Source organism: Megascapheus bottae, chromosome 2 (genome assembly GCF_031878675.1).
Source record: "Megascapheus bottae isolate mThoBot1 chromosome 2, mThoBot2.hap1, whole genome shotgun sequence".
NCBI classification, from domain to species: domain Eukaryota; kingdom Metazoa; phylum Chordata; class Mammalia; order Rodentia; family Geomyidae; genus Megascapheus; species Megascapheus bottae.
In genome coordinates, this window is record NC_143510.1 from 51,220,662 (window position 1) to 51,236,462 (window position 15,801).

Genomic DNA, 15,801 nt, shown 5'->3' on the forward strand with positions numbered 1-15,801 from the left:
TTTGAAAGTCAAAAGCGTTTGCTGTTCTTTTATTAGATAAGGACCACAAAATGAAGAATACTTGGGTAGGAGGAGTCAGGAGTAAGACTCTTCTAGGATCTGGATGGCATCTGCAAGAAAATGAGAAAGACAAGTTTTTAATTCCATTTAATTAACTAATTAAATAGCAATACTGGACTTGAGCTCATGGTCTCATACTCTTGCTTGGCTTTTTGCTCAAGCCTGGTATTCTACCATTTGAGCCACAATTTCACTTCTAGCTTTTTGTTTTTGATGCCTGGAATAGCCTAGAATTATGATTCTCAGATTCTCTGCTCTCAGCTTCCTGAGTAGCTAATGTTACAGGTATAAGCTGGTTGTACCTGATTTCTTCTTTTCAATGATAAAAAGCACCATGTACATCTGATAATAGTTCACTCAACTGTAACTCCAGTAAATCCCTTACTTCCTTGGTACTGCTGTGTACACAGAAACTTCAAATGAATTGTAATCATTCCACAGGACTTGGAATATGGCTTAGTGGAAGAGTGCTTGCCTTGTGTGAATGAAGCCATGGGTGTGATTACTCAGTGCCACATAAATAGAAAAAGTCAGAAGTGATGCTGTGGCTCAAGTAGTAGAGCAAGAGCAGCTCAGGGACAGTACCTAGGCCCCGAGTTCAAGCCCCAAGACTGTCAAAAAAATAATTCAACAGAGACATCAATGTATACTTGTTATGTCACACGTGAAGAGAACATCAGAGCTGCCTCTACAGGAAACTACTTAGGACAACTCTGGACTAATTCTGATTAACTTATGTGGATGTTTTTCTCCTTTCATTTACTCTGCTTATTAACTCAGCAATATTTTTTGAGCAGTTATAATTTACCTTAGGGAATAAGTATTAATATAGTATTACTAGTTTCTGAGGGACTTATCTAGTAAAAAGTAGAGTTGAGGTGGGGAGCATGGCCTAGTGGTAGCATGCTCGCCTACCATGCATGAAGCCCTGGGTTTGATTCCCCAGTACCACATACACAGACAAGTGTAACAAGTGGCAGTGTGCTGGCTTTGAGCGAAAAGTGTCCAAGAACAGTGCCCAGGCCCTGAGTTCAAGCCCTAGGACTATAAAAAAAGAGTGGAGGTGATAAAAACACAAATGGTTCATTACATATTAAATGAATTATTCTCATATGAAAATAATATGCTGTACACATATGGAAGTAGAACTGTGGCTCAGTGGTAGAGCACTAGCCTTGACCAAGCTCTGAGTTTCAGCCCCATGATGGGCACCCTCTCCCCCCACCAAAACCCCCAAATCCCCCAAAACAAAACTTGAACCCTTATTTTTATTTTTGCTGTACCTGGGTGCTGTCCCTAAACTCTTCAACTCACGGTTAGCACTCTACCACTGGAGCCACAGTGCCTGCCACTTCCATCATTTTTCTTAGTAGTTTATTGGAGATAAGAGTCTCTTTGGGACTTTTATGTCTGGGCTGGCTTTGAACCAGATCCTCAGATCTTTAGCCTCCTGAGTAGCTAAGATTAAAGGCATGAGCCAGTGGTGCCAAGCTCAGTGTATGCCTTTTAAAGGACAGCCCCCAGTATTGTTGTATCTCTCCCTCTTCTGGGGTCAAATCTCATTTTCTGGCTAACAGAAGTATTCCACAGTTTTAAGTCAGACCTACCAATAAAAGTGGCAGGTATCTAAAAGTAACTGATAAATATGCTAACAGATTCATCTGCTTCACTGTACACAGTGTGAGACCTGAAGCAACAGGCTATTATTCATTCATTCAATAAATATTTGCTTGAAGGCCTACTATTTGCATGAAAGTTGGTATATAATCCCATTCCTAGCCTTTATAATGCTCCCTTTGCCAAGAGCAGTTTGGCTGGGGGCAGCATTCAAGGATCTGAGCTTGACAGGACACACAGGGAAACCTCAAGGAAAGATTTTACCTGTGGAAAGTAAGATCCTAAATCAAACGTCCACATAGTGAAAGATGCTTTAGAGACTCAGAACTTGTAAATGCCCATTAAGAAAAGTGTGTTTTTGATGAAGATTAAAACTATATGGCAAAGGAAAAGAACTGAAGAGCAGTGAAGCACAGCTGTCTGATTAATCTCAGTCCATTACAAGAGGCATGATAGATGCAGAATGAATACAACTTTGATAAAAAAAAAAAACCAACTTAGCATGTTAACAGAATTCTAATTTAACTAGTAAATGCCTATTAGTGTAGAAAGCCATAAGTATATACTGAGGCTATGTACCGAGAAAACACAACAATCCTTTTTTAATTTGGGTACCGTAATCTGAAAGAAAATTGGACCTAAACTGATTTATGCCCAGTTTAATCTTGCTACTAGCTGAAGAGATAGTGAAATAAAATGGAAACACTTACTTAAGAAAGATGTTCAGTTACTGTGCATTCCCATCTACAAGTAGAAATATTTCAAAATAAATACACCATGTCAAGCAAAATTCACTTCATCCTCAACGTTTACTAAACATAAATGACTTTTTCCTGAGATATACTAAATAATAGTAGAAAAATTCAAAATTAGTAATTACATTGCAATTAAGAGAAAATAGTCCACTCATCAAGCCTTTTGGCACATAATTTGGTGACTTCATTTCTTTGGGAAGTCAGTACTCAAAGGGAGTTATTTTAAAGGGAATTCTCTACCCACTCAAGAACATTAGTCCATTACCCACTCAAAAACTGGTAAAGATTAAAATCAGAGAATGTGAATTTTGGAGTAATATAAAAGAGGAGTTTATATTAAATAAAAGTTAACAGTTGGGTTATTCCAAATGTAGAAGTTTAGTACCTATTTACCCAACATGGCCTCAGATGTCTAGGGACATTTCTTTCTTCTTCTTTTTTTTTTTTTTTTTTGTGGGTCATAGGGCTTGAATTTAGCCTGGGCTGAGCTCAGCTGTCCCAGAGCTGTTCATCTCAAGGCTAGCACACTACCCTGGGCCTGGATGTTGTCCCCAAGCTCTTTAGCCCAAGGCTACCAACCTACCCTTGAGCCAAGCCTCACTTCCCTTCTCTAGGGGTTAACTGGAGATAAAAGCCTAAGGTCCTTTTGTGCCTGGACTGGCTTTGAACCTTGATCCTCAGATCTCAGCCTCCTGAGTAGCTAGGATTACATGGTATGAGTCACTGCGCTCGGCCAACACATTCCTTATACTGGTTCTTAAAAATTTCTTTTTCTAACATGTGAAAGGGTATCAATGTATGTGAATTAATGCACCTTCTATCTGGCAAATATCATGTAACCCTTTTACTAATTACAATAAAAAAATTTCTTTTTCTAATATTCTTTTAGGTCCTTTATTACAATTTGTTACTGATATTATGCTTTGACAATCAGGGATGATTTTCTCTTAGCCAAAATCAATAGCTGGCTGAGCATGGTGGCTCACACCTGTAATCCTAGCTACTCAGGTGGCTGAGATCTGAGGATCTTGGTTCAAAGCCAGCCTGGTCACTAAAGTCTGTGAGATGCTTATCTCCAATTAAGCATTAGGAAACCGGAAGTGGCGCTGTGGCTCAATGGGTAGCCTTGAGTGAAAGAGCTCAGGGACAGTGCCCAGGCATTGAGTCAAAGCCCCAAGACCGACAAAAAATAAAAATAAAAATAAATCAACAGCTGTTTTAACCTGTCTCCAATTTTTTTTTCTATTTTCTTGTTTCTAACCAGGGTAGGATGGGGTAAAGTAAATGAGATACTTAGGATACCTGTAGAGGCTTTTATTCTCAGGGTCATGCAAAGTAGTACAAGAATGTGTTCTGACCAAACACATCTGAATAATCTGAACCAAATGTTTTTGTCACAATGAAGCAAGTAAAAGCTTTCTGCCTCCATTTTACTTACTGTTTTTCCATGGCAGAACATATGGTAAAGACTTGGGAACTCTCATGCCAGAAGCCAGGTTACTCTTATGTTCCATAACTATGTTGCTTGCTGGACTACAAAAAAAGAGAGAAATTTCACTATATCAGCATATATGCATTCTTTAGTGGACACACACAAGATAATAAAAATGCTGCACTGTAATTAGGTTGAAAAAAACAACCTACATTCATCTGAAATGTAAACACATTTCTATCAAAACATTCTTACAATTAGAATGATTACTATTTCTCTGAAAAGTTTTTGGTTCTGTACAGAAATTAAGATGGCTCTATTTTCATTCTATCTTTTTATGCCATCTACTGTTCAATAGTATCACAGGCTCATCAACGCAATAAACGTAAGATGCATTCAACTTAATCAAAGACAGAAAATTTCTTAGAATCGAGGCAAAATGAAAGTTGTAACTAGTGGAATACCTTTTTAAAAGTTTTTCTATTCTGTTACACATAAAATAGTACACTTAAAATTAACTGGCTTCAGAAACTAAGAAAAAATCTATATGCATTCTAAATAAGGAAAATGAAGTCTAGCATCTTATTTATTCCCTCATGTTCAAATCCAGAAACAGTCTCACTTGGGTTTAAAATTCATTCTTCTAAGGTTTGAATGTTGACGATAATGAGACATCTTAGTAGCTTAAAATAGATACAAAAAATTAGTGGGAAGAAGAGAGGGATTTTCTTTCATAACCAATAGATATACTGGGTTATCCAATCTCACTATCAGATAAAAGAACTTTCCACATCTCTATTTTTTTAAGATACTATTTACCTAGAGTAAGAATGATCTAAGAGTTTTTTCAATGTATCAAGGCAAGGTAAACCTAGCAAATTAAATTTACCTAGATAAGGTAAATCTACCCAATTAAAATATAGGAATGCTGGGCATTGGTGGTTCCTACTTGTAATCCTAGCTACTCAGGAGGCTGAGATCTAAGGATTGTAGGTCAAAGTAAGCCCAGGCAGAAAAGTTGGTGAGACTCCTGTCTCCATTTAACCACCAAAAAACCAGAACTTGGTGCTGTGGCTCAAAGTGGCAGAGGACTAGCCTTGAGCAAAAATAGCTTATCAGGGTCAGCATCCAGCCCTAAGTTCAAGCCCCACGAAGGACAACAAAAAAAAAACCAAGGAACACAAAAGCCCATAGGAATGTTTCTAGGCACTGGTGGCCCATGCCTATGATCCGGTTTACTCTGGAAGCTGACCTGTGCAGCTTTCACTTGCAGTTCAAAGCTAGCCTGTCCGGTTTCAAATTAACCAGAGAAACAAACAAAATGGAAGTGGAGTTGTGGCTCAAGTAGTATAACACTAAACTTGAGCATAAAAGCACCCTGGTTACCCCCACCCCCCTAGAACAAGAATGTCTATCACTACTACCTTCCTTATTAGACTATAAGGTAATATTCTGTATTCCCAATGATTAGTACAAAGTACATGATTTTTTTCTTTTTTTTTATAGTAGATAAAGTACATTTTTTTATTGTAATTAGTAAAAGGGTTACATGATATTTGCCAGATAGAAGGTGCATTAATTCACATACATTGATACCCTTTCACATGTCTTGGTACCCATTTCCCTCCCCCCCCACACCCCATGATTTTTTTCTGAACTAAGAAATAAATAAGAAAAAAATTCACCAAAACAATATATACACTATATTTCCACAAATGGATATCATTAAGGAACAACGGTGGCTTTGCATCTTGGTAATAGACACTTTGACTTGGGGAGTAGTGCTGTGAGTGACATTTTATTTACCTGTTGTTGCCGCAGAAGTTGGCTGTGCCCCAGACAAATGGAGTGCTAGTCTGTTCCCACAAATCTGCCAAAGGAAACAAAACATCATTTGTGGCATTAGTAGATAAGGCATCAGTTCATGCTAGTTGAATTTGTAAGATTAGAAACAATACTCTTAAGTTGAAGATGCAAGTACAAATTGATCAAATACCCTGCCTAAGTGACATAGAAGCAGGAATTTAATTGAAGGATATAAACATGAGTGACATAAATAACAATAAACGTGCCTAGTAACAATCAAACACAGATGGCTCAACACAATTTATGGAAAAAAGCAGATGTAAAGAAGTGCATTTTCCAATCAAGAGGGATAAGCTGTTCTATGTGTCTGCACAGTGATACAAATGTGCTCATTTTGGGGTCCAATAAAAATAATAAGGCGGTGGGAACAACATGGTGTGTTCATAAAAAAGAAAATCTTCCTTCTGTCTTAAGCAAACAACTTGAGATTTAGACATATTGAGGAAAAGGATGTAGAATTACTTCACCTTTATCCCAGTCTTCATCACAAGGAGGGCACTGCCATGTGTTCTCTGCCAGAGTCTCTTGCTTAAGGTTCCTGGTTTGGTTGACTGCAAGGCAATAGAAATTTGACTGTGAAGGGGCACTGCCAGGTTATTATACACAAAGGGCTGCAGGCAGCCTACTGGGTCTTTGTCTCTACAAAGAGGCTAGTATAAAAACCAAGCAAAGGGGTTTTATCTTTTTTGCTGGCAGGAGACTATAAAGAAAAGCAGAAACAAAGATGTTTACCATATATATGTCAACAAAAATATTTTTAGATGATTTACTAGTAAAATGAAGCACAGTATTCAGAAGAGAAAGCAATCTGATAAGCTATTGCTGCTATGAGAAAAGCAGGGTTCTTTAGAAATGGTGAAAACTACCAATCAAGCTGACACTATAACATAATGCAAATCTGAAGGGGCTAACCTTCAGAGTAGGTCGAACCACTTTAGCCAGCTAGGCTTACCCACATCCTGTTCAATACAACTCTTATCATCACAGCTTGAGATATGATGACTGATTTCAGCCCGAGGAACCTGATGGCGAGCATTGAAGGGACAAGTGGCCAATTTGTTTGCGACATCAGGATGATTCTGTGGAATCAAAATTAAGGGATCTGTCAGTTCTCCATTCTCTTACAGTCCAGAGGGAGTGGCTCAGACGTTATTCTATAAATGGGTCGCCTAAAAATCCTTGCAAAATGTGTTTAATTCATTGTAGAAAATTAAGAAAGAATGGTTATTACTCATGTAGGTCATATAAACCTTACTTCAAAATCATAAAAATGAAAGTCGTGTTGTTATGATGGTAGAGACTGACAACACAGGCATCAGAATTTAAGCTAAATAGCTAAACAGCAGTCTTGAATTGTATCTTATTCTATTTCTCAGATTCACAAGATTCAGGAAGCATAGCCTGTAATGGAGAGTTCTCTGGATATCTCTGAAAGCTGCTATTCAGAAGAAACAGTAATTCTAAAACAGTCTGCATTGCAGTAGTGCCTCTGCTATTGAGATATAACAGTGCTGGAAAATAGCTGTTATAAAGGAAGCTGCGGAACAGACAAACCAATGATTTTACAGATTAACATAGGGCTGATTATTTAAAGTAATGATGCTTGAAATGAGTCTCTGTACAGTTTGACCTTTCTTTCAGCTATTTCACTAAGGAATAGCCTAAATAACAGAAATTACTTTGCTGACCACGTTCCCTGCTTTAAAACAAAAGGTTTTATATCACTCAAATGGCAGGTACATCAGCAATGAGGAAATTCATACGAAAAAGATACATCACAAATGGAACTCAAAAGTAAAAATAATGTGTAGAAGGGGATCTCCTTCCCAACTTTTATCCTTGAGAAATATTAAGAGCCTAGGGAAGGAAATTATATGACAATGCTGGCCCAAATTGTCCGGGTTTAACTTTAAGGGATCCTTGATTCCAGATTAAAAAGAGCTAGAGAAATAATCAATGAAGGTAAATTGTTTCTAGAACTATAAATGAAACTTTTTTGAATGCTAGAGCTTAACTCTAGGACTTCAAGCATGTAAGGCACATGCTGTACCACTAAGCTACATATTAATTAAGAGAAATACTTTAAAGGATGTTAAATCTTTGGAATAAACTTTTGTCTTTTGTCTTTTTTCTTTGTTGGATCTGAGGATCAAATCCAGGATATTGCACTTACTAAGTAAGTGTGTTGCCACTGAGCTACATCCCAGCCCTGGATTAAACTTTAAAATTGTTTTCTAAGTCTAATCGCTAGCAGAATTTCTATCTCTTTATCTGACACTTACATTCTAACAACTCTGTCAAAATGCCTTTTTTTTTTTTTTTTAAAATCCAGGGCCTGGGCATTGACCTTGAGTTAGTTCCCCCCCCCCTTTTTTGTCAGTCCTGGGGTTTGAACTCAGGAACTGGGCACTGTCCTTGAGCTCGTTTTGCTTAAGGCTAGCCCTCTAACACTTGAGCCAGAGTGTTACTTCCAGCCTATTCTGTTTATGTGGTACTGAGGAATCCAGCCCAGGGCTTCATGCATGCTAAGCAGGCACTCTACCAGTAAGCCACATTCTCAGTCCTCATAGTGCCTCTTAATTACTATAGGCTAAGTCTATAAAACAATGAAGAGAGAGAAAATGATCCGCTTTAATAAGAAGTTGAAACCTGGAGAAAATTATTTTTTGGAATGATTAAGTTTTTCATCTAAACTCTAGCTGTCAATCTCCCTAAAATTTCTGAATAACAGAAAAATCAAAAGTGTAGTATAACACTTAATCCTTACCAAGATAATAAACAGATCAGATTTATAAAGTAAGACTGATTTTTCATTACTAATAAAAAATAGTTTCCTTTATTTTACAGAGGATAAGACTCCTCGGATGCTGGCTATAAAGGGTACCTTATCATTAAAGAGAAAGAAAAACAAAAATATTATGGAGTCTAAGGAATTAAAAACTAGTTTCTATAAACATTAATTTTAAACACAGAGATTCCCAAAAGAATTCTAGCAAGCAATTAAAAGATTTAATTGACTTGGACTTGCCTAGCAGAGGATTACAATAGCTCAAAACCTAGATACATAAGGCCATATAGGATGAGACTAAATGAAAGGACCTCCAGGATATAGAAACAAGAGCTATATAATGTGTGATTGTTGTTCTTAATGTACTATGTTATTTCTCATCGTTTTTATTGTCCCTTGGTTATTCTCATATTGTTATAGTATCTTACCTTGTTATCTGGTATACTGTATATATGTTTGTTTATTTGAAATAGGAAAGGGAAGGGGGAAAACAAGATAAGGGGAGGGTGGGAGGGGAGAGAAATGGGGACAAAAACATGAGAAGGGGTATCAATGTGTGGGAAGTAATGCATCTTCTATCTGGCGAATATAACTGTAACCCTTCTATTAATTGAAATAAAAAAATGAAAAAAAATAAAAGATTTAATTGAATGGCCTCGTGGTAGCATACTTGCCTAGCACGCATGAAGACTGGGGTTGGATTCCTTGGTACCACATATACAAAAAAATCTGAAGTGGTGCTGTGGCTCAAGTGGTAGAGCACATATCTTGAGAAAGCCCAAGGACAGTGCTCAGGCCCCTAAGTTCAAGCTCTAGGACTGGCCAAAAAAAAAAAAATTATGCTAAAACTTTTTGTTGCCTATGAAATCTGGTTTTAAAATAATTCTAGCTACTCAGGAGGCTGAAATCTGAGGACTGCAGTTCAAAGCCAGCTTGGGCAGAAATGTCAGTGTGACTCTTATCTCCCAATTAACCACAAAAAAGTTGGAAGTGGAGCTGTGGCTCAAGTGGTAGAGTGCTAGCCTTGAGCAAAAGAAGCTTAGGAACAGTGTCCAGGCCCTGAGGTTCAAGCCTCGGGACTGGCACACAAAACAACCTCAATAAAACAAAACTGAAGAGGGCATTTTAGGACCAATTATGAAAATAATATCTTACCTTTCTGCACTTGATAAGATGGTAAGGAAACCTGCAGGCCCTGATCTGGTGATTTTTATCATATGGGCATTGTAATAGCTTTTCAGGGTCTAGAGAGTCGACTGAAAGAAAAATAAAGTATAATAGGGTCAGACACTGGTAGCTCATGCCTGTAATCCTAGCTATTTAGGAGGCTGAGATCTGACAATCACAGCTGAAAGCCAGCACAGGCATTAAAATCTGTGAGACTCTTATCTCCAGTTAACCACCAGAAAACTGGAGGGTAAGAGTTTCTCAGACTTTTCTGCTGGGCTGGCTTTAAACCATGGTCCTCAGATCTCAGCCATCTGAGTAGCTGTGATTACAGGCATGAGTTATCAGTCTTCTGTTCAAAGTGGTAATTTATAGTCATTTCTGTTCTCAGTTTAACCAGAGCTTAACCATTATGTCAAAGTTAAAGTGGTTTGTTGACATGTCAATATACCCCTTTGTGGCCTACCATGCTTGAAAATCATCCTCCAATTCCAATCCAACCCAGTTCTTAGGATACAACTCTTTTTATCAGCATCCAGTATATTAGTACTATCCCAGGACATGACAAAGTTGATCAATAATGCAACTGTATATTATATAGAAGTATGAGAAATATTAGATTTTTTTCATATCAGACAGCTTTAGTTTACTCCTTTGTTACTGATATTGATTATTCTAGTTACTTTTCAAATAATTGTTACCTATATTATTAGATTGGTAGTTTAATTTTCAAAAGCATAGATGAGGTGTGGTGGCTCATGCCTGTAATCCTAGCTACTCAGGAGGCTGGGATATGAGGATGCCAGTTCAAAGCCAGTCTGGGCACTAAAGACCACGAGACTCTTTTCTCCAATTAACCACTAGAAAACTGGAAGTGGCGCTGTGGCTCAAGGGATAGGGTGGTAACCTTGAGCTGAAGAGCTGAGGGACAATGCCAAGGCCCAGGAGTAGGGCAGGAGCCTTGAGCTGAAGAGCATAGGGACAGTGCCCAGGTCCAGAGTTCAAGTCCCATGACTAATACCCATCCTACACCCCCAGAGAAATAAGAACAATCTGAAAAATCAAAACCAAACCAATCAAACTAAAAAACTCCTAGTCACTCACTAATGGCTCACTCCTGTAATTCTAGTGATTTAGTAGGCTGAGATCTGAGGATTATTGCTGGAGGCAGGTCAGGGCATAAAAGTATCTGAGACTCTGTTTCCAATGGCACTGTGGCTCAAGTGGTAGAGCACCAGATGAGAGCACAAAAATGGAAGGACAGCATCCAGGCTGAGTTTAAAGCCCAGTACTGAACAAAAAGAAACAAACAACTTTTGAGGCTAAGATAACTGAAGACATATGGACCTCTCATGGGAAAGAAAGCCCTTAACTTACAGTATGCTTTTTAAAAAGTACTCTTAGGCTATAAAAATATATCCAAACTGAGCCCCAAATCTTAATAAGCTTGGCTAAAGAAGGGTAATTAAATAGTTAAGCACATTCTGAGAACAATATACAACCTAATAAAATGCTCTTTCCATTCCTGAAGGATAAAAGTAAAGTAAGATAAACAACTCACATTTGATAAGATGCTTATAAGCCAGGAGAGTGCAATGAAAATCAGAAGCTAGTGTGGAATTGAAACAGACAGTTTCACTGGAAGAGTGGTAAACATGGAATAAATTGCTAACCATGATCGTGATGCAAATGAGCCAGAGAGGTGACTTGAAGGACGGAATGAACAAGAAGGAAAAGTCTTAAAGGACAGGCAGGCTTATGCCAAACAGGCGCTTCCTGACCAGCCATCTTTTCTCATTTCTGAAGCTTCAGAACACCCAGGGTGCATTTTTAGATGAAATTCTTGTTAGTTTCCCTTCATTTAATCCATTCCATCCCTGGCAAATATCAGGCCATGTCAACAGCTGACAGAATGGACATACCTTATGATTCATACACATTATATTGCCCATATAGTGGCACATATTAGGGTTTATGATGAGCTACCATAATGCTTTACTTTTAAGTCTTTTGGCAATTTAGGTCATCTCTAATTTATTTATTTATTTATTTTTTGCCGGTCCTGGGCTTGGGCTCAGGGCCGGAGCACTGTCCTTGGACTTTCTCAAGGCTAGCACTCTACCACTTGAGCCTCAGCACCACTCCTGGCTTTTTTCTATGTATGTGGTACCGAGGAATCGAACCTGCGTCTTCGTGCATGCTAGGCAAGCACTCTACCACTAGGCCAAACTCCCAGCCTCTAATTTGTTTTTTTAAATACAGTTTTATTTTATCTCTATTTTCAGTAGTAGGGACAAAACTTAGGGTCTTGCACATGCGAGGCAAATGTTCTACCACTGAGATACATCTCAGTTGTTGGTCTTTTCCTTTTTCCAGACAGGCTCTTAGCATATAGTCTAGGCTAGTTGCAATCCTCCTGCTGCAGCCTTCTGAGTGCTGTGATTATATGTATTGGCCACCATACCACTCCCGCTCCTGCTCCCTCTCTCCCTCTCCTACTCACACTCCCTCTCTCTCTCTCTCTGTTAATTTTGGGGCTTGGACTCTGGGCCTGGGATCTGTCCCTGACCTCTTCAGCTCAAGGCTACCACCCTACCACTTCCTGTTGTCTAATGGTTAATTGGAGATAAGAGTCTCACAGTTTTTTGTGCCCAGGCTGGCTTGGGATGTGATCCTCAGATCTCAGCTTCCTGAGTAGCTAGGATTACAAGTGTGAGCCACCACCCCTGGCTATTTCTTTTATTACTAAGCTTAAAGTGTCTATTTCAAAGCCCCAAGTCAGTGGCTTATGCTTGTAATCCTTGCTGAGATCTAAAAGTCACAGCTCCAAGCCAGCTTGGCAGGAATGTCTATGAGACTCTTAAAAATCTGGGAGTAGGGTCGGGAGTTTGGCCTAGTGGTAGAATGCCTGCCTAGCATGCACGAAGACCCAGGTTCGATTCCTCGGTACCACATACATAGAAAAAGGCTGGAAGTGGGGCTCAAGTGGCAGAGTGCTATCCTTGAGAAAAGCCCAAGAACAGTACTCAGGCCCTGAGCTCAAGCTCAGGACTGGCAAAAAAATAAAAAACCTGGGAGTGGAGCTGTGGCTCAAGTGGTGGAATGCCAGCCTTGAGCACAAAAGCAAAGGGTACCCAGGCCCTGAGTTCAAGTTCTAGTATACACACACATATATATATATATAAATACACACACACACACACACATACACACACACACACACATGCTCACATTTTGAGCATTTTTCTACATCAATTCCATATAGATCTTTTCTCTTCACAGCATACTGAAACTCTAGCCAGACATCAAACTGTGTGTAAACAACTCATTTTCTTAGAGCAACAAGAAGTACATACTGTAAGTGTTTTCCATGCTGAAAACCTGGGAGCTGTTTCCAACTGCTGAAAAAAAAAGGAAAAAAGTATAGTATAGTGAATCATAAATGAACCATATCAACAGTAGCCTTAAAAAGTGGAATTACTTCTTAGAAAACCTTAGTGCATGTTCTTTAAAAAAAAATAAAAGCGGGTCAGGAGTTTGGCCTAGTGGTAGAGTGCTTGCCTAGCAGGCATGAAGATCTAGGTTTGATTCCTTGGTACCACATACATAGAAAAAAGCTGGAAATGGTGCTATCGGTCAAGTGGTAGAGCTCTAGTCTTGAGAAAGCCCAAGGACAGTGCTCAGACCCTGAATTCAAGCCCCAGGACTGGCCAAAAAAAACAAAAACAATTTTTATTCCTTTAAAGCATTTCAACATCATTACCTAATTCAGTTTTGGAATTAGTTCTAGGACCTACCAAGAGTAAAATCAGAAAGGATTACTAATATCAACTATCCAGGTGACAAGATGTCTATTTTAATTTTTGTGGGCTGTGGGGCTTGAACTCAGGGCCTGAGCACCACCCTTGGGCTTTCCTCAAGGCCAGCGCTCCACCACTTCAGCCACAGCACCACTTCTGACTTTTTTTCAGTGTATGCGGTACCGAGGAATCAAACCTAGAGCATAGTGTATGCTAGGCAAGCACTCTACCACTAGGCCAAACTCCTGGCCCGCAAGATGTCTATTTTAAGTGGTACTAAAATAGCCTGCCATTATTTACCTATTGTTTCTGCACAGAGAAATAATAAGATACTGTTTTAAGGGGCCGTGAGTTTGGCCTAGTGGTAAAATGCTTGCCTAGCATGTATGAAGACCGGGGTTTGATTCCTTGGTACCACATACATAGAAAAAAAAGCTGGAAGTGGTTCTGAGGCTCTCAAGTGGTAGAGCTCTAGCCTTGAAAAAGTCCAAAGACAGTGATCAGGCCCTGAGCTCAAGCCCTGGACTGGCAAAAAAAAAAAAAAATACTGTTTTAAAGATTTCCTCTTAAATGAAAGGAAACTTATGGTAAATCATTAGGATTCAAGACTGTTTATATTAGTGGTAATCACAGTTATAAAAGAGAAAATCTAACAGAAATGTGAAATACTAAAAGAATGATTTTGAAGTTTAAATCCTCTACTACTAGAGACCTCTATTCATCACTGTGCCCTCACTGTGCTTAAATAAGCTATGATAAGAAATACTATGTTTTACTATAAAGCCATTCTCATAGAAAGCTCTGAAAAATGGATGTATGCACAGCTCTTGTTTCTTTGGCTCCATGACAATCCTATGCCCATTTCACCCATCACAACCTGTTAGAAGCCCTGCACATTGGTGGCTTACACCTATAATCCTAGTTACTTAGGAGGCTAAAATCTGAGGATTGAGGTTTGAAGCTGGCTTGGTCAGGAAAGTCAGTTAGCATTATCTCCAACTAAAGACTAAAAAAGCAGAAGTGGAGGTTTAGCTCAGGTGGTAGAGCACCAGTCTTTTTTAAATTTTTTTTTTATTTTTTTGCCAGTTCTGGGGTTTGAACTCTGAATTCAGCTGGGCACTGTCCCTGAGCCTCTTTGTGCTCAAGGCTAGTAGAAGTCTGAGTAGAGCCTGGCTGCGGGCCCTGAATTCAGTCACCCGTACTGCCAAAACAAAACTTGTAAGAAGTTTGGAAGAAAGAACAAGTATTGTTATTTCTCGATTTTAAGGTCTAGAAAAGACTGATGAAGCCCGGTGCTGGTGGCCCACACCTGTAATCTTAGCTATTTAGGAGGATGGCAGTTCAAAGCCACCTTAGGCAATCTGTTAAGAGTCTGTAAAACTCTATCTCCCAATTAACTACCAAAAGGTCAGAAGTGAAGCTGTGGCTAAAGTGAGTGCTAGCCACATTATAAATTATAATAATACACGATTTCGATTATTAGCCATAATATAAAAAAAGTTGAGGGAAAGTGTCCAGGCCCTGAGTTCAAGCCCAGGACTAGTGCGTGCACACACACATCCTATTGTTTCAACTTTTTTTTTTTTAAACTCAGGGCTTCTCTCTGATTAGGCAGGTGCTCTCTATCACGTGAGCTACGCCTGCAGCCTTCCCTCATCCTCTTTCTTTAGGCTTGTTTTGGTTAGTGTCTCGAATTTTTGCCAAGGATAGCCATCCTTCCTACTTACGTTTCTTGGCATAGCTTGGCTTGCACCACCACAACCAGGCTTGCTTGTTTAACTCCTCCCACCACCACTATTTATTTTATTTATTTAATAACTGATCCTTTGAACTCAAGAGCTCCCACTTGCTAGGCGGTGCTTCCCCCCTCCACCCCCACATATTTCTTTTCCCTTTTCTGTTTAAATTCTTAATAAGGGGTTGAATTCTCAGTAAATATTCTCCTTTAAACAAACAGATAATCCACCCCTCCAAATCAGAGCAGGTTCACACTAAATAAGAAAAGTCAGGGAAGATAGTTTGGAAACAAGATAGATAACAGGGCGGACTAAGGAAGATGGAGCCGCACAGGCCAATGGCGGCAACAGCTTCATGCAAATCCCGCGCCCCCGGGCCCTAAGGCTAGGGGAGAAAATGGGAAAGTGCTTCCTGATGAAGGTCCCCTAAAGCCGAATTGTCTGGAGGAGCTAAGTTGGGGGCCCTGTGACCTTCCTACCTCAGTCGAGACGCAAGAAGTGGTGTCACCACAGCCACCTTCGCCACAGTCGCTCTGGCCACAGCTGCCCTGGCCCAGCCACGGCCCCTCCGCAACGTCCA

The 15,801-nt window shown here is 39.4% G+C and overlaps 1 protein-coding gene across 2 annotated transcripts; it reads right to left on the reverse strand.

Moving 5' to 3' along the window:
- Gtsf1 (gametocyte specific factor 1) lies at positions 1-15,801 on the reverse strand. Of its 2 annotated transcripts, none has more exons than XM_090356477.1 (9): positions 15,701-15,801; positions 13,042-13,083; positions 9,674-9,774; positions 6,683-6,809; positions 6,198-6,281; positions 5,671-5,734; positions 3,871-3,965; positions 2,388-2,421; positions 1-110 (listed from the first exon to the last, which is right to left on the reverse strand). In XM_090356477.1, exons 2-8 carry the CDS (start codon positions 13,055-13,057, stop codon positions 2,405-2,407), a joined length of 504 nt encoding a protein of 167 aa, XP_090212603.1. In that variant the 5' UTR covers positions 13,058-13,083; positions 15,701-15,801; the 3' UTR covers positions 1-110; positions 2,388-2,404. The 2 variants fall into 2 exon arrangements, with proteins under 2 accessions (XP_090212603.1, XP_090212595.1); XM_090356469.1 differs by having other exon boundaries at positions 13,042-13,086.

Excerpts from the sequence above, each read along its gene's own strand:
- Gtsf1 (XM_090356477.1), bottom strand. Across the intron at positions 5,735-6,197 it reads TGATGAAGACTGGGATAAAG|ATTTGTGGGAACAGACTAGC; the intron begins GTGAAGTAATTC and ends TTCCTTTGGCAG. Across the intron at positions 3,966-5,670 it reads AACTTCTGCGGCAACAACAG|TCCAGCAAGCAACATAGTTA; the intron begins GTAAATAAAATG and ends CTTTTTTTGTAG.